A 19356-nucleotide genomic window follows, 5' to 3' on the forward strand; every position below is an offset into this window, starting at 1 on the left:
ATTACGATGAGTTCTTTGGAAACCAAACGTGGGAAAGAGTGAAAATATTTGCCACAGTGTGTGAAATTCCACAGAATACAGTGGTGATGATGATGGTGATAGTCCTTCTTTTACTGCTGTTGGGCAACTGTGTTCTCAAATTATTATTATTTTGTGATTGTCTTTCTAGGCGAAGCATATATGCGACTGAGCAAGCTACCAGAAGCAGAGCATTGGTACATGGAATCATTGAGGTCCAAGACTGACCACATCCCTGCACATCTGACCTATGGGAAATTGCTGGCTCTAACAGTGAGTAACTTACCAGGCTTTATATTTTACAAACAGTTTCTTTGTATAGACTGCATATATAGAATCTGTGGTACTGGTTTTAAGTTCACTCAGATTTTGAGTACATAATGATCATAATGGTAGTTAGAATCTTGAGCAAAACAATGCATAAAAAGTTAAATTACTCTGTTACAAAAAATTGCAATATTATGAAATAATGGAGAACTCCAAATATAACATTATACAGTGACTTTGTTCTAAAAGCAGTATTTGCAGACATTTGTTCTGCAGGGGCAGGTTGGTGTGGCATGACAGGTTACATCTCCTCTTGGGACATCTTCATCCCACACAGACCCCTGGCTCCACCTCTCGTGTGGCTGATGCTGATAGAGTTTCTGGCTCTGGGCTTCAGCATGGCCCGACCTAGGCTTTTAAAGGGCATTTGGAAGGTGAATCAGTATAAATGGAAAGTTTGTCTCTTGTGCTGTCTTTCCCCCTCTCTTTCCCCAACCCTCTCTCACTACCCTGACATTTCAAACAAATGAAAAATAATAAGATATATTTTAAAAAGTTATACAAACCAGTGGTAACCCCAAAATGTCTATAATCAGAACATATATTTCTGATTGTATCTGATTGTTTGAAATTGCCAGCATTACAACAACTGAGTTGCCTAGAATTTCAAATGAGCACCTATCTAAATGAGGAATGCAATGAGAAATGAAAAGAATATTAGGCAAAGAAATCCTGTGGGTAAATAAGGATATCTTTTTTTAAAAACTGTATAAAATAGAGGAGAAATAGTTGCACAGAGACTAGCAGAATGCAAGAGGAGACTTTAGTGGGTAAGACTTGTAAGGATTTTTGGATGTCAAAAATGAGGTGGAAACATTATAACTGGTCTAACTCAGCTCATAGAAAGCTGGAAAGACTCAAGACTTGAAGGCAGCATTGCAGAGAATGAGTTAGGGCACAGAAAAAAGGGAGTAATTTGTTGTATATTGCGAGTGGAGGCAGCAGTCATATCCCTGCGCTTTGTACAAGGTAGGGGAGTGTGGGATCATTATGGTTGATGCAAGCAAATAAGATTGATCAAGGCCTCAGAACAGCTTATATCATCTCAAAGGTGGAGTAGGAAGGGCATGAAAGGGCGATCAATGATAATTTCCATATATCTAACTTAATTGTTGCCTCCCAGACTAGTCCTAGAAAACTGAATTTGGCTCCTCTAGGATACCCATCTACCCTTGGGAAATTTCATTTTATTAACTGAAATATCAGTGGACAACCACAGATTTCTAAGTCAAATTAGGAAAGCCTCAGATGTGAATGGCTGAAATTGAACAAAGTTGGAGAAGGAAACTTGATTAAGTAAATCTCCTTTTTTTCCGATTTTTTTTATTTTTTATTACAAAGTCAGATATACAGAGAGGAGAGAGACAGAGAGGAAGAACTTCCGTCTGATGATTCACTCCCCAAGAGAACGCAACGGCTGGTGCTGCGCCGATCCGAAGCCGGGAACCTGGAACCTCTTCCAGGTCTCCCATGTGGGTGCAGGGTCCCAAATCTTTGGGCTGTCCTCAACTGCTTTCTCAGGCCACAAGCAGGGAGCTGGATGGGAAGTAGAGCCGCAGGGATTAGAACCGGCGCCCATATGGGATCCCGGGGCGTTCAAGGTGAGGACTTTAGCCGCTAGGCCATGCCTCCAGGCCCAAGTAAATCTCCTTTTTAAAGATTTATTTACTTGAAAGGCAGGGTGGCCATCAGAGAAAGAGAAGAGAGAGAAAGAGTCTTAGATCCAGCTGCTGGATCATTCTCTAAATGTTCCCTACAGCTAAGAGCCTAGAACTGCATCTTGGCCACTCATGTGGATGGCAGGAACTCAAGTAACTGTGTTTTCACCTGACGCCTTAGGTGCGTTAGCAGGAAGATGGATGGGAAGTAGAGGTAGAACTTATTCCTCATCACTCATTTATGGGGTACCAGTGTCCCAAACAACATGTTAACATGTTGTACCACACCATCTTCCCCGAGAAAAGAGATTATCACATGCAGCATTTCACGAATTAGGATGCTATAAAAAATGAGGGAGGCAAAAAACATAGAAATTACGAATAGTGTCACTAAGGCCCGGCGCGATGGCACAGTGGCTGAATCCTTGCCTTGGCACTCATCAGCATGCATCAATTCATACCCTGACTGCTCTACTTCCCATCCAGCTGACAGCTTGTGGCCTGGGAAAGCAGTGGAAGATGGCCCAAAGTCTTAGGGCTGTGCACTCATGTGGGCGATCCAGAAGAGGCTACTGGATCCTGGCCTTGGATCAGCCCAGCTGTGGCCACTGGGACCACTTATTGAGAAAATCAGCAGATTAAAAAATCTTTCTCTTTGTCTCTGCTTCTTTCTGTAAATCTGTCTTTCCCATAAAAATAAATAAATCTTAAAAATAATAATGACACTAAGCAGTTTCTGTTTAAGGACAGTGGAGTATAAGTGAAATCCATCCATGCACAAATCAAAGATGAGAAGTAAAAAATGTGAAAAGTGAAATTATAAGAAAAAATATTTAGAATACAGTAAGGGAAAGGAGACTATAACCAGGAATTGAATGGTTCTAAATTACAATTCCTATGCAGAAATAGACAAAGTATTTTTCTGCCGAGGTCCATTTGCTTAATTGTGACGTAGTTCTTGGGCCATACAGAATTATCAACTAAAAGTTAACCTATCAGGATTGGTATTGTTACATAGTGGGTACCACTGGCACTGTCCTATTTGGCTGCTGGGTCATGACTGGCTGTTGCCTTTTAAATCCAAATCTGTACCATAACAGTCTGACTAAAGCAGCAGAACATGGTTCAAGTGCTTGGGCTGTTGTCATCCACATGGGAGACACGAAAGATGCTCCTGGCTCCAGTCTGGCTCAGTGTTGGACTTTCTGGTTACCTGGGGAGTGAAAAAGGGATAGAAGATTGTGTTCTATCTCTGTCCCTCCTTCCTCTCTGTAAGTCTTTGAAACAAATCTTTTTTTAAAAAAAAAATTAGACTGCTTTAGAATTATTGAATTATTTTTCTAACCTGTGGTTGCCTGGTCAGGGCTGCAAGTTTTCTACCCCAGGAACCCAAAGTTCCCTACACCTGATACCTCATGTTGATGCCTAGTTTATTCAATTTGAGAAAAATTGCAACACCTTAACATGTTTTCTAGTTTCTGTCTTACAGCTCCATATAAGAATGAAGTACACATAAGTCTTGCTGTTCAGTATATCTGAGATTTTTCCTATGCATTTTAAATGGAACCCTTTAAAATCAGATTAATAAGTGGCCACTTTGGAAAAATGTCTGTAAAATTATATGATACCTAATTTACCACTCAAAAAAAAAAGAAGAAAGGATGTTTGAAACATTCAGCATGCATAATTTTGAATATACCTCAACTGTGACACTGGATATAGAAACCACATGTTTTCTTTCTTTTTGTTTTTTATGGCCTAATATTTTTAATTTCCTCTACCAAAAATAAAATTTTTAAAGGCCCCTTTATTCTTTTCAGAAGTCTTTTAAAAATAAGATGTAAACATTTTAATATAATGAAAAATGGAAGGGAAAGATATATTCCATTCCAAAGTTTTAATTCCCCCAACAAAAATTTTAGTTTCCAACTTACTGATTAAATGAAATAAAAACCTATTATGAAATGGCTTAAATTCAGTTTTGAAACCCCACAACCATGTCTGGTTATTTCTTTCTCAATTATGAAATTTGATATCCCTGATCCTAGTGGATTGTCTTTGTCTAATTGTGGGTTTCTTGGACTGATCATATGCCATTGAGTTCATACAGAAATGATGTGATGGAAAATGCTACACATTTTGAATTCTGAACGTTTCAAGTATTGTATAAAATGGAATTAGTCGATTTTATAAAGTGAATTAGTCTTGAGGAAACAATAGAAGTGGAAATGTGTCTTTACTTTCATCAAAATTAAGCAAAACCAAAAGATGTTAAAATGACATGTGACTATATGTGACCTGTGGAGTAGAATTTCATGTATGAATTATATTATTATAAAACAAATTTTATAGTATCAATGATTAATAATATGACTGTAGTTAGTTTAATTAATTGGTACATTTTTTTCCTTTTCCATTTTTTCTTTAAGAGTTGGGGTAATGTTTATAGTATTTAGAGAAATCTAAAGGGATATTAGGGTCCTCAGCATTTCTGGCATGCATGATAGACCATATCCTTTTTTATGTTCTTGCCAAAAATGTTGTTTTCCTCTCTCTGGCTGTTAAAATTGTATTTCCTCTCTACAGTCCTTCCTCACTTTCAGAAGCAGCTGTTATTGTTTTTCTGTGCTCTGCCTTAGAAGTGGTCCTGGTATCTTTATGAAAGCGCGTCCAAACTGATGACAGTCATCAATCTGGATGCAACATGAAGTGTCAGTCTTTCTGTCTCTTTGGTACATGATTTCTCACTGTTTGGGTAACTGTTCCCTAGCCTAATACTCTTCCTCACTAATCCCTTCACTTGGACAACACATACATGGATGTTTTTTATTCCATGCTGGGCATCACTAAAGACTAAAGTCTTCAGTGTCGCCCACTGAATAGTTGGGGCAGAGTGACATGACTACAGAGTGAACTTGGAGTCAGCTTCCCAGGTCCTGGACAGGAGGATCCAAGAGGGAAGTGCATCTCCTGCGTGCCTGTCCTTGGCCTGATGTCATTTCACAGAGGCTTAACAACAACCCAGAGGCTAAGATGTATCCCCTTTTTATAAACAGGGGGAAAAAAAAAACTTCAAAAGTTAAAGGAAGTTTCCTAGAAGTTGCTTAGCTATTACATAGTAAAAATGTGAGTACAACTTTGAGGTTTCCTGAATTGAATATAATTAAATTTCGCTCTATATTAAGTAATTTTAAAGTTGAATTTTTTCCCACTGATTTTCCCAAATGAATTAATTGGAGTGTCACAGTATCCTTTTCTCTTTGTGTATTTTCTGATATTATCATTAACTATTCTTAGTTTGATTGTCTAAACATACTGTTCTTGTTCAGTGTTACCAGCAAACACAGGAATTCAATTTTAAACTTACTACTTTTACATCCTCCATTATGCCTCTAATGGAAACTTTCCAAAGAACTCTGGGAAATAGTTTTGCCTTACAGTTATTGGTAGGCTCCATTTTTAAATATTGCTGGACCCAGGTGACATCTCTTTACAATATATGGAACTTTTGTACCAATGTCATGTTCAATTAAAATACTAAACAAGAGAGGAGTTTGAACTACTGGGCTTAAAAATTGTGATTTATTCCTTGCTTGAACTTTGTTACCTGGGGCTAATGCCATGAATTTAAAATTAGACATGCATTAAGGAGGGAAAGAATGGAATCACTTACCCATTATTAGGGTGTTTCGGATGATTTTACAGTTGTCCCTAAGGCTGTGAGTTCACTGGTGTGTGTGCATGCTTACATGGAGAGATTTTTGTTGTTGTTATCATTCTTTTTGTCCTGTTCAATTTATTTAAACCAAATATTGTATAGTTTTTGTGAGCCAGTAAAATTAATATTGACTTAAATTGCAATAAAAGCTACTTGGCTGTGAGCTTAGTTCCAGATTTACGTTAGTAGTAGGAGGAAGGATATTGGAGACTCTGACAGTAATTTTTGATACAGAAAACCTTTATTTTGGCTGTTGCATGGAAGCTTTGAGCCAGACTTGTGTGTCTAGCCAAAGTTAATTGAGCTACATAAAATTCCAGTTGTGAAGGTACCTGAGGTTGAACCAAAAAATCCCAGACCCCAGGTTAAAATGGTGTCAGTGTACTCTCTCTGGAAGATATTACTGCATGTTTCCACCAGTGTTTTAAAATTATTATTGCTATTTAGAGCTCTTTTTTTTCTTTTTGGTTGGTCCTGCCCCAGAACATTGTTCTTTTCATTCTGTATACTGAACAACATTTGCGTTGTTTTACATGTTTTATTATAATATCATGTTTATATTGGAGAGAGAAGGGAACAAAAAGTAATGTTTCTTGCAGCTGTGGACGACTAATCTGAGTATGTCCTATTCCAGTTGTTACATTTATAAGGCAAGAAAGCACAACCTGCAAGATATCACACAACACAATATAGAGGAAATTATAGAAGTTAGGTACAATATTCTAGCAAGTACTTAACAAAAGAAGACTTATCTAAATTTTATGATTTGTTGTTCCAGAGATAATGTGATTTTTATTTTATTTATTTTTTATTTTTATTCTGAAGCATAATAAATATAACTCATTTTTAGAATACTTTATCCCTACAGCAAGATACTTATTTTGGTTTTTTTAAATTTATTTATTAATTACATTGTATTATGTGACACAGTTTCATAGGTGCTGGGATTCTCCCCACCCCTCCCCAAACCCTCCCACCATGGTGGATTCCTCCACCTTGTTGCATAACCACAGTTCAGGTTCAGTTGAGATTCCTTCATTGCAAGCATATACCAAACATAGAGTCCAGCATCTTATTGTCCAGTTAAGTTCAACGGCTTCTTAGGGAGACCTTCTCTGGTCTGAAGGTAGAGCCAGCAGAGTATCATCCAGATTAATTAAAAGCTCCAACATACCATCAGCAACAATTTATAATGATATGGAAGTAATTGACATAGTATTGAGTAACCAATATGTTAAAAATACATGCGAGTTCTTAACCACATCTTGTGTCTACTTCATTCCCTGCTTCTCTCTCTCTCTGCCTCCCTCCCTCCTTCCATCCCTCCCTCCCTCCCTCCTTCCATCCCTCTCTCCCTACCTCCCTCCCACTCCCTCCTCTCCCTCTCTATCTCCCTTTGTACTTACCTACCTATAGTAACATTCATGCATATTTGTTGTCTCAACATACATTTTCCTCATTTTTATCATGGTACCAAAGTATACCCATAGTTTTAGTACATTTTCCCATGAACTTTCTGAAATTGCTCATATTTATAGATAAGCTGAGGTCCACAGGAATTAAATCTAACTCAGTGGCCAAAGCTATTATACTATCTCATTGTGGGTTTTTTTTACACTACTCTCTAGTTTTGTGTGTGTTAATATGCTAAAACATGTGTACATAGTGCCTACATATGTGTAGATAGCTCATCCAAAAGTATAAGATTTTAGTGTTTCATTTTCCAGACAAACCTTCATTTACTTCTTAGAGTTTTAGAATAGAATTCTGATATGATTCTGTATGTATTTTAAATGAAAATTGTTTTTACGTGGCTATTATTTAAAATGACCTAAGTGAGTGTATATATAAATTTGTAATAAAATAATAACACTGAATGTTAAAAGTGGGTTTTTAAGTGTGATATTTGTGGACTTAAAAATTGTGAAGGTGCAAGGTGCCAGCTCCAGGAGCTGGGGACAATGGGAGGCCTGAGTGAAGTGATCTTGACCTTTACCTTTTAAATGTTTAACTGGGACAATGTGTAGTTAGAGTCGGAGCATTTGAGCACTTACCAGCCTAATTTATTTCTTCCCGCAATGGGAAGCATCGTTCTTTTAAAGAGGCTTAAAATTGCAGGATGCTCATTCTTTAAATCATGATTCAGCTTGTTTGTCAGAAGTGGCAGAATGAGGTCCAATCTCTAGCATCTACTGTAATTCGGGGCTTGCGGTAATAATACTACTTCAGGAGAAAGACAGTAGCATGCGGAAGGATTCACCTACAAGTAGGAACCTTTAAATTGTTTGACATTAGGGTGCGACATTGATTTTAAGATGTGTGCTGAATGTTATATGTAGTATCATTATAGAGGAGAAACAGTTTAGTGTGTTTGTTAGGCATAATGACCAGGCCAGGAAATTTTGGCCTGAAAAGTGAAACCTGTAGGTTTTCTTTGCTGTATAACTTGTTCTACTTCAGGATGAAACTACAATAGCTGCAACAGGAATTGACTGTTTGCTTGAGTCAGAAACTGGCTTGACTTCAGTAGCAAATTCCCGATCAGGAGCACACATCTTACGTTGTAAGTTTAGTTTTGTTTTTCACATCCCCGGATATTTGTCAGCAGAAGTGTATAATGAACTTGAACTCTGTTGCTCTAACTGAAGATACTTTCCCGAGGGTGTCTGTTTTTGCTCCTAGGGTGCACGCTTTGACGCAAGTAGAAATGACGTTTAACATATTCACTTCTGTGCAACAGAGATCTCCCTCCTCGTCTGTCCCCCTCACCACTTCTGCAGTTCTGTATGTTTTTGTTCTCAACATATAAATACCTGTCCATGCATATGGCATTTACTGAGTTTCATATATTTGCTTTTGGCTATAAATATGATCAAAGCTGACTCAGAAGGTCCTGTTACATGCCAGGGACTGCTTTTATGTAGGAACAAATGAATTATAAACAGGGTAACATTCAAACATGCCAAGATTGTCACTACTGCCTTCAGTGCTTTGATACTTTCTATTAAGCCGCTATCCCTCAAATGTGCAAAATATATTACCAAGATGTATTCCATGAACTTTCATAGGCTTATATATTCCTTTAAAAAATTGTTCACTCAAATGAATGTAGAAGAGCTGGAGACTGTATTTATCATGCCAGACTGTATATAATCCATTCGAGTCTTTGAAAGTCTTTTGTGTTAAAAGACCTGTGTTTTTATTTTTAATTTTTAAAAAATTCATTGATTGATTTAGAAAGACATAGCTACAGAGGAAGATACATGTGTGTGCATCCATGGATTAACTCCTGAAATAACTGCAATGTTTTATCTAGCAATTACGTAATTTCAAGTCTTAAATTTAGCCCTTATCTCTGGTTTGTGTTAATTTTTATACATGGTGTAGCCTGAGGACCTAACCTTATTATTTGTGTAGCTACAGATTTTCACTATATAGAGTAAAATATAAAGTAACCACAGCAAACTATAGCTTTTTAATAAGCTTTGAAATATGTTTTTTTTTGTTTCTTAAAATTATTTTGGTGCTCAGAAAATTCTGAAATTCCATATTAATTAACTTTTAAAAATTTATTTGAGAAGTACTTGGGATTTGGATAAGGTTATATTGAATCTGTAGATTACTCTGAGTAGTGTGGATTTTTGACTGTAAGAAGTCCTCTAACCCATGAACAAAACATGGTTTGATTTATTTATGTCTTTTTTTCATTTCTCTTGGATATACTATGGAGTATACTATTCTGTGTTCGAGTCTTTAACCTCCTTGGTTAAATTTGTATGTAAACATTTAATTCTTTTTGATGTGAGTATAAATACACTGTTTTCTTAATTTTCGTGTTTTGCATTAACATGGTATAAAAGCAGCTTATTTTTGTGTGTTAATTATCCTGCAGACTTGCTGAATATATTAAGTTCTAACATTTTTAAAATTTATACTACTTACGCTATTTCATAGACAAACACACAAAAAAGTCTCCTTTTCCAGTATGAATGCATTTTCTTTGCTTTCTTCTTAGATTTCTTTGACTATACAACCAATATTGCGCTGAATAGTATCAGTGAGAGTGGACATCCTTAACTATTCCTTATTATATGTGGACAACTTTCAGTTTTAAAGGGTTTAATATGATGTTTGCTATAGGTGCAAACATGCTTTCATCACATTGGGATAATTTTTTTTTCAATTTGCAGTTTCTAGAGTTTTTTTCATAAAAGGGTATGAATTGTAGCAAATGTTTCTTTTCTACCACAGTTGGGATGATTGTGTGGCTTTTTTTTCCTTTGTTTGTTGGTGTGTTCTTTCTTCATTGATTTGTTTTTATATGTGGCCCCATCTTTACATTCCCAGAATTTACACCATTTGGTTATGGTGTATCATCCTTTCCGCATGTTGTTGAATTTTGTTGGTTGATGTTTTGTTGAGGATTTTTCCATGGAAATTCATTAATAAATATTGATCGACAATCTGGTACAATTGGTATATTGGATGAGTATAGTGTGGCCTCATGAAAAATCACTTTGGAAGTATAGTTCACTATTTTTTTTTTTTTTTTGAGAGAGAGAATGAGTTTGAGAAGGACTGGCATTAATTCTTCTTTTCATGCTTCATGAAAGTCCTCATTGGAATCATGTGGTCCTGAAGCTGTCTTTGATGAGGTTGGAGTAGGGTTTGGTTAGTAATTCTTTCTAATTACAGGTTTGTTTGTGGTGGATATATGCATCTAAGAACGTATCCATTTCCTCTATGATATCCACTTAGTTGGTGTGTGATTCTCTGAGACTCTTTTCATTTGTTTGAAGGCAGTTACAATGTCTCCCATCTCTTTTCAATTTTTTAAGTATTACTTTTTCAAAAAAAATTCTTAGACTTGTTGGTTCATTATGTTTCTGCACTTTATTTTATTTGCATTATTTTCATTTGATCTTTATTATTCCCTTTTTTCATGTTGAGCTTAGTTTTTTCTTTTTTCTGTTTCTTTGAGAGCTGGAAAATTAAATTGTTACATATTCATTCCTCTTAATATTTCTTTTGCTGCAGTTTATTCCTTCTTTGGTTTTAACAGAATAATTTATTTGGATCAGCCATGTTTCTCTAAATATATATATATGGCTGTCTGGAATTGGAAATTCCCTTTTTAAACTAATGCAAATGTACCTTAGTGTAAGTAAAACGTTCATTTTTCATTTTAAACTAATGGAGATATATCTTAATGTAAGTTAGATTACATTTCTTTTTTTTTTAAAGATTTTATTATTATTATTGGAAAGCCGGATATACAGAGAGGAGGAGAGACAGAGAGGGAGATCTTCCATCCAATGATTCACTCCCCAAGTGAACGCAACGGGCTGGTGCGCGCCAATCCGATGCCGGGAACCTGGAACCTCTTCCGGGTCTCCCACGCAGGTGCAGGGTCCCAAAGCTTTGGGCCATCCTCGACTGCTTTCCCAGGCCACAAGCAGGGAGCTGGATGGGAAGTGGAGCTGCCGGGATTAGAACCGGCGCCCATATGGGATCCCGGGGCTTTCAAGGCAAGGACTTTAGCCGCTAGGCCACGCCGCCGGGCCCAAATTACATTTCTTCATGCATATACAATTATTGCATGTGTAAAGGTGTGTTTACAGGGTCCAGAGTAGTTGGTTAGCAAGCTCAGCTTCACCAGCAGCCATGTGGGAGACAAGGAAGACACTCCCAGCTCTCATCTTTGGATCTGCTCAGCTCTGGCCATTGCAGCCATTTGGGAAGTGAACAGCAGATGGAAGATATCTATTTCTCTGTCTCAGAATTAGAGCAGCTGGAACACAAACCAGCTGCACAGGCACACTTTCTGTTTTTTCTCTCAATATATATCAATTTGAGAAGTCTTGCTGAGTTAAACTCCTTTGGCATCAGTCTTCCGATGATTCCTATGTAGGGACACTTGGTTTCTGTTGCTGGATTTCTTTTCCTATGTCCTTGGCTCTTCCTTGGAAGTTCTTCTTGTCTACTTTTCCTACCTATTGAAGAGTGTGAAGTCCTTTTTATCTGAGTGCTGTTCTGAGTGTGACTTTGACACTCACTTGTTTTCTTTGGACCTTGATTTCTTGCTTTAGGGCCATGCCTTGTAATGTTTTGCTGAATTAGGTCACAGGATAAACACTCATAATTTCCTTGTATAGAACGGGGCTGGGTATTGCTAATTGTATTTTTTGTATCTCTACACATGCTAAAGTGTTCAAATCCCTTTAGTATCTCAATCTCTCCTCTTATATAAGGTTTCCTTTACTTTTTCTCAAACTCTGTCTTCAGCTCTTTCAACTGTACTTCATTTGTATATGTGAGAGACAGAAAGAGAAAGCTCCCATATTTAATGTCACTTCCCAAAAGCCTATCTAGGCCTGGAGCTGAAGCTGGGAGCAGGAACTCAGGTCAGGTTGATTTCTCATGTGAGTAGCAGGAAATTACCTGCTGAAGTTATCTCCATTGCCTCCCAGGATCTGTATTAACTTGATGCTGGAAATAAAGCCAGAAGAAGGTTTGAACACAGATCGTCCTGTGTATGCTGTAGACATCTTTTTTTTTCCCCCTTGAAGATTTATTTTTATTGGGAAGGCAGACTTACAGAGAGAAGGAGAAAGATCTTCTATCTGCTGGCCTACTCCTTAAGTGTCCTTAATGGCTGGAACTGAGCTGATCTGAAGCCAGGAGCTTCTTCCAAGTCTCCCATGCTGGTACAGGACTCCAAGGCTTTGGGCCATCCTCCTCTGCTTTCCCAGGCTATAAGCGGGAACCTGGATGGAAAGTGGAGCAGCCAGGACATGAATCAACAATGATATGGGATGCCGGCACATGCAAGGGGAGGATTTATCTATTGAGCCATCACACTGGCCCCATGGTACAGACATCCTAACCACTAGGCCAAATGCCCTCCCCTGCACTGTTATGTAGGAGCTAGCTGGTCGTTTGGAGTGGCAGAGTGTGAGAGTGAGAAACATCCCTAGGGGATTCTTTCAGATCTCAGTCTTTCAGTGAGATTATTTCTCTGCCCTGCGACTTGCATTTTATTGTTGTTGTTGTTGTTGTTGTTGTTATTATTATTATTATTATTTACTTTGTATGGTTGTTCCCTCTCAGCACTTCATATGAGTCAAAAATGATAGGAACAGATAAGGTAAGAAGACTGTCCACACAGTTAGGATCTGGGAAAAAAACTCCTGCAGAGTTTAACCTTAAATGGGCCATCATAATGGGCTTGAGGACTTTCTCCAAGTCGGCGGCCCTGAGGATTTTCCATCTCCCTGATGCTGGTCCACAGTTTGTCAACAGTAGCATTGTGGCATGCCTGGTACTTGTTGGCTCTGTACATGATTGGATAAACAGATCCTCCACTGTTACTCCACAATCTCCTTCCACTTGCCTTTGAGATTCATTTTTCTAACATGCCCAAGGAAAATCATTGCATTTCAAGGTTTCTTTTTCTTGTAATATGAGGAGTGTTGTAGTCTTTATGATGTAGGTGAGATTTTTTTTTTCCTAAAAATCTATGGGAACCAATTTTCCTTCTCACATTGTTGATTCTTTCTCTCACTTATAGGCTCTGTCTCAAGAGTGTATTACGACATTGGAGCTGCGACCATCGTTCCTAGCTGTTTTCTCTCTTTTTATGTCTGCTTGTTTTCCTTGATTTTTGTGGCCATATCTATGTCTGGGTGTGTCATAGGCATTCATGGAATGTGACACATATATCCCCTCACCAGTACAAAATATAACATAAGCAGTAATGCCTGGTAGATCTGTTCTTAATATGTCAAAATATGGAAAGGAATTTAGAAAAAAATCTGTTTTTCCCATGAAGCTTGTTTTCTCTTTTTTTTTCCCTTTAGTTACCTACTGTCTTTGAAGGGATGAAGATTTATGATTTATGAGCATAGGTCCTCTGTGATCTGGCTTGTTCAGCCCCCGATTCGCTCTGTGATCTTGGGCAAATTATTTAATTCTGTATATCATCTTGACTGTAGAGTTGATCCAAAACATTTTTTTCTTGCAAAGGTTTTTTAGGTTAAATGAGTAGATACATGTATGTATTGAATTGTCATATCCCTATGAGGCAGCATTCTAAATGCTTTATGTATATGTCCCTGCCTCGACCTGAACTTTTTGTTACCTTTCCACTTAGCAAAGTCCTACCCATCCATCTTGTTTCATCTCAAATACTCCGTCATCCATGAAAGAATATTCATTTCAAAGACTCTAATTCATGCAATGGTTTCTACTGCTCATAGACAGCCTTAGCAAACCTCTTCCAGCATGGTTATTTTACATGCTAGCTGAATCCTGATACATTGATATTCATAAGTCAGTGCCATATTTGTATGTTGAAAATCTTGTGGTTACATAATTGGATTATAGGGAAATTACAATGAAGTAGTGACTGATGCAGTTGACATATCAATTTTCAGTCAGACCACAACATTGGACTACATAGTCTAGTAGCTAACTACCCCAGAATTAATTATTCAGAAATAAGAACTTCCATTGTTTGTGCTTCCATGAGAAGTGGATATTAACTTTCTATTACTATTAGCTATTTTTGTCCATTTACTTAAGTAAATAGAGAACTCTGTTAGGATATCTGCTTAGTTTTTCTTATTTTTTAGATAGTGATCCAGGGCCTTATATTGCCAAGTTTCAGCATAGCATACTGGGAAAAAAGGGAAACAAAAATTTGAAGGAATTATGGTAAAAGTGGGAATTTACACAAATAATTATAAAAAGAAAGAAAAAGATGTGTTAGAAATTTCATTCTGTTCAGATGTCTTCTGATAAACCTTCTGCATTAGTAGGGATTGGTAAGTGATTAATAGTGTCATGTAGTTGTGTAACAATGTTAGATGTAAAATAACCCTCAATTCTTGAGAATGGATTCTCAGAAAAGTTTGATTTGAAGCATCAACTTCAAGCAAAATTTCCAAATTTTATCTGCCGTGATAATGATGTTAATGATGTTTCGATAGATATAAAAGAATGCAGATAATTATGTGCTACTTAAAATAATGTATGGTAACAAGGAATTATATGGTCTTCCATAGAAATGATAATTTTGGCTATTTTGCTTAAGGAATCAGTTTGATGTACACATCTTAAAGGATGGAAAGCAATATGAATCATGTTCTATAAAAATTGCTTAGTTTGCATGTACCCTGATAAAGATGATAAAAGTAACTTTTTGTTACAGAGTTACTCTAAAATTCATGGTAATGGTAGGAAATATCAGTGTATATTTAACATAGTATCACACCCTTTATAACAGCTTTACACATATCAGTATATTAACTGATCAATGATTCAGATATTTAAATACCTTTTTTAAAAAGATAAGGCATTTAAATAATTTTTACTTAAAATCTCAGAATTTTTCCATATTAGCATTTTATATATCTAAATAGTTGTAAAAGTGATAGATATTATAATCATGTAAATCTGCAGAATCTTTGTTCAAAAGAAAAGATACTGTTTTCATGTGAGTTTTTTTGTACAGCTAATATGATTTAAGTAGCCCTTTTTTAGGCACATAATTCATTCTTTTATTTTTCTAACTTCATTTGATGTTTAATACAGCTAGCCTAACAATACCGAAATCTGAATTTTCTACTGTTTCTTGCCCTCCTTCATGCAGAGGCAAACTGCTGGATCTGATGTTGCCCCTGGGTTCATTCTGAACTTTGTCCTCCCTTCCCTCATCTGTCTGATATTTTCTATCTCTGTGTATTGTATTTTGACAATAAAGAAATATCCATATGCTCACCTAAAGCCATTCACTTTGAGCAAAGTTATATGAAATATGGCATGTAAGAACAAAAGTACATTTTTATTGTAGCAAATTTTGTTTCTGTAAAATATCAAGTATCTTTATACTGTATTATTCAGAACCAGCCATGGTTCTCCTTTCTTAAAATTCTAAGATTGGTAGCAGCTTAAACTCTGCTTAATACTTCAGCTTGAGCTTGCCAAATCATGTCAGCATCTCAAAGAGAAAACGGACTTTTTGGAAAATACGTTTCTTGATGGTGGGGTGGGATTATGAGCGTGTGTTCTTAAATCGTCAACATATTTATGTGGGTTTTCCACTTTGATGAAGAATGAGTCCTGACCTTTTTTTTTCTTTTTTTAAACTATAACTTCAGTTTTAGACCTTGGTATTCTCATTGTTTTTTTTTTCTTTCTTTTAAAATTTCTTGAACCCTGAAGGGAAATTATGCTTCATCTTCTGAAATACTCCAAAGAAATAGACAGTTTGGTTGATAATGAAATATTTCAGATTAAAAAAATCCTTGTTGCATTTGTGCTGTAAGAGTGCTATTTTTAGAAATAATTACATACATCTGTGATTTGGGTAAATGAATTTCGGCACAAAATCTCTAGGTGAGAAATGAGCCAATTTGTTGTGAGTACTCATAAAATGTGTCCTATCCTTAATTACATGCATTTTATTTCATTTTATCCTTTTATGATGTTGCACGTTAGCTGCTAATGTTCTTATTATAAAATACCGATAGTTACCATTTGTTGAGTACTTAACATTTTTGTAAGCACTTTATTTACACTGTGGGTACTGTGTCAGTTAAAAACCTCAAGAGAAGATATCACTACTATCCCTCTAAGTGTCTGAGTTTCTAGGGAGATTAAACAAATTATCCCAATCACCCAAATCTTGCAGGGATCATATCTGAGGAGAAGGCCAAGTTCAGATCTGACTGCCAGCTCAGATCCCGTTGTTTGCTTTATACTCATGCTTCTGTGTTCATTTATCATGTAAGTGTTTCAAGTGAATTGATCCTGTTTGCATTTCCCTGGCATGATACAAGATGTCCCAATGTGTATGAGGGTTCCATGTTGAGAAGCTGAGCCAGTGAGCATGCTTCTTCCAAAATCTGCTCTTCATGTTTATAGCGATTATGCGAGGAATGATGTAGAGTTTACTAAACTGCCATCTTGTGTAATTCTGCATTGCATTGATGAATGTACTTTGGTGATCAGTGGTGTCGGTTCAGTATGTCTCATATTTCATAGATAAGCCTGCCAACTCAGATGACAAACTGCACAGTGTGCTGAAGAGGTTGATGTGTAGTGACTCCTGAGCAGCCTCCATCAGGCATTTCTCCTAGCAAGGTCCAAAGGTCTTTGATGTTGACAGTGATAATTCAGCCCTGAGCCCAGTGACTATTATATTGTCTACTAGGGGAAAAAGAGTTCAGATTTTTTTAGGACTTTGGATTCCCCATTACCATGTCACTTCTGCAATCAGTTTCTGCCTGTGAGTGGCCCACATTTTCTTGTGAAATTACACATTTTCTCTAAGTGTCAGAGAGAAACAATTTTATTTTGTAATAATGCCAAAACACGTGTGTGTCTCAACCAGCACGCCAAAGTGCTGGGACTTGGGAATGATCCAATCTGGCGATATGCTTGTCATATGTATTTATACACACAGCCGTGCTCTGCTGGTCAAGTGCCAGGCTCCGGCCATTTCTGCGTTTTCTCATTTACACCTAGCTTAGAAGACCCTGGAATCTTACAAGCAGTATTTTACACAGTGGAAGTGAAGGTGAATAAGTAATTTTATTTTCAATAGATACTTTTAACTCACAGAAATAAAAAATATTCCTACAGGAAGTCTCAAGAAACAGTAGCTCCAGTAGGAAGTAGGAAATTGGTGAAGTTCACTCCCCAAGTGGCCGCAAGGGTCAGAGCTGAGCTGATCTGCGGCCGGGAGCCAGGAGCTTCTTCCGGGTCTCCCACGTGAGGTGCAGGTTCCCATGGCTTTGAGCTGTGTTTTATTGCTTTCCCAGTAAAATAAGAAAAAGTATTTATCCACTAGAGTTTCTAAATAGTTTTTCTGAATTTAGATGTTGTGAAGAGAAATGTTAGACCAGCAGTTCTAAGATGGCATTTGTTGTTCCATTGCTTTGATACGTTGCCAGTTCTCTGTGAGTCAGTTTGAGTATGCCACCTCTGTTGTGAAAGCACCCAACTTACTCGGGCAAAACAGCTTCCTGGTCTCAGTTTCTTTCTTCTGTCCTTAGTATACATTTGTCTAATGAGAGCTTTTTGTAGTATAATTTTGCTATTGCCAGGGGTGTATCTAGCGTTACAATACTATACATGGGGTACGAACAGAAATTCTTATGTTATCTTTGGTAAAAACAGTAAATAGTCTCTAAACATATAAAGAAGCATCAGTTGGTAAGTGAATTTGTTAGTTTGTCTTTAAACTGCTGAGTTTATTTTAAATAGTATAACAATCGCTGAGGGTGACCATGTCAAACCCACCTGTAATGTTAAAATAGCACAAACAAGATTGTCCTAGCTTGCATCTCTAGTATTGCTGAATCTGATTTCTGTACATTGAGTAAGGTCCTTATCTTTTCCATGCCTGTTTCTTTATCTTTAAATGTTATTACGTTAGTGTCTCAGGTGTGTTGAGGATTTCATGTGACAATGTATGTGAAGTACTTGGAACACTGCCTGGTGTACAGTAAACCGCAACATAATGTTTCTGGTGTTTTTATATAACCTACAAAGACCAAAGAATTTCAGTGTGCTGTGACAACAGACTACTTGAAAGATGTGGTTTGGTAAGCACTATGACATGAATGGAAATTTAATTACACCTGACACATCCCCATGGGCTTATTCTGTGGATGGATATCTTTCTCAAACCTCTTTGTTTGGAGAGACTTTGTCAGTAGAGGCTTCACTGATGCTGCTAATGGGGCCTAGTGGTTTCATCTGGTGGGACACTGGGCCACCCTAAGAGCAATCATTTGATTTATCTGACTTAAGTGAATTTTTAAAAGAAATAAAGAAAAATTAGAATAAGTAGTTTTTTTTTTTTTCAACCACCTGTGGGTGCAGCTATAATTACATTGGAACAGAGCGTAGACAGAAAGTTTCAGGCAGACCAAAATACTTGAAAGCAGTGCACACACTTACTATCTATCTGTCTGCCTGCCTATCTATCTATCTATCTATGGGCTAGTTTGCCTGAAGACCTTGCTAGGATATTCCACCAGTACAGAGCATTGGAATTCCTGCCAGAAGAAGAGAAATGGTTCATTTTTGCCCACTGTGTTTTGTTCTGTTCATCAGTGCACACACTGAGCTACAGTTGATTTTAGCCCTCAGCTATTCTCCCTACTCTTAGTGACAGCTGAGAAAAGCTGGGTGCAACATTCAGTTTCTTCTGTATTTTGGACCAGAAACTACTAAGAAAGCAAACAAAGATGATGTGAGTTAAGAAGTTAACTTTTTAAATTAAAAAAAATGTTCACCACTTCCTTGAATTGAATTGTGTTTTTCTAATAGGACTGAAACTAGGCCCTTTGATTTACAATAGAAGAAAGTAAAACTCTTCAAGTGAGTGGCTTTCCTTGGCTGATCACCTTCTTGGGGTTAGAACCAGGCTAGAACTCATGTTTCTCTTGTGGAATCCAATGCTCTCTTCAGTACTCTGGTTAAATCATCAAAGAATTTTGTTTCTAAATAAATTAAATGACCCTGTGTCCTTTACTGCTTCAGCTTTCTACAAAAAATAAAATATAATAAAAGTAGGGAATTATTTACATCTGGCTTTATCCTCTTGTGAGAGCATTTGGATTA

General features: G+C 37.0%; 1 protein-coding gene across 1 annotated transcript in view; it reads left to right on the forward strand.

Annotated features, from left to right (window-relative positions):
- Positions 1 to 19356, forward strand: part of TMTC2 (transmembrane O-mannosyltransferase targeting cadherins 2) — a 373997-nt gene that overhangs the window by 268224 nt on the left and 86417 nt on the right. Inside the window, exon 8 of the mRNA XM_058673524.1 lies at positions 170 to 291. Coding sequence (XP_058529507.1) covers positions 170 to 291 — 122 coding nt within the window. The remainder of the gene's footprint in view (positions 1 to 169; positions 292 to 19356) is intronic.

Source organism: Ochotona princeps, chromosome 15 (genome assembly GCF_030435755.1).
Source record: "Ochotona princeps isolate mOchPri1 chromosome 15, mOchPri1.hap1, whole genome shotgun sequence".
Classification (NCBI taxonomy): domain Eukaryota; kingdom Metazoa; phylum Chordata; class Mammalia; order Lagomorpha; family Ochotonidae; genus Ochotona; species Ochotona princeps.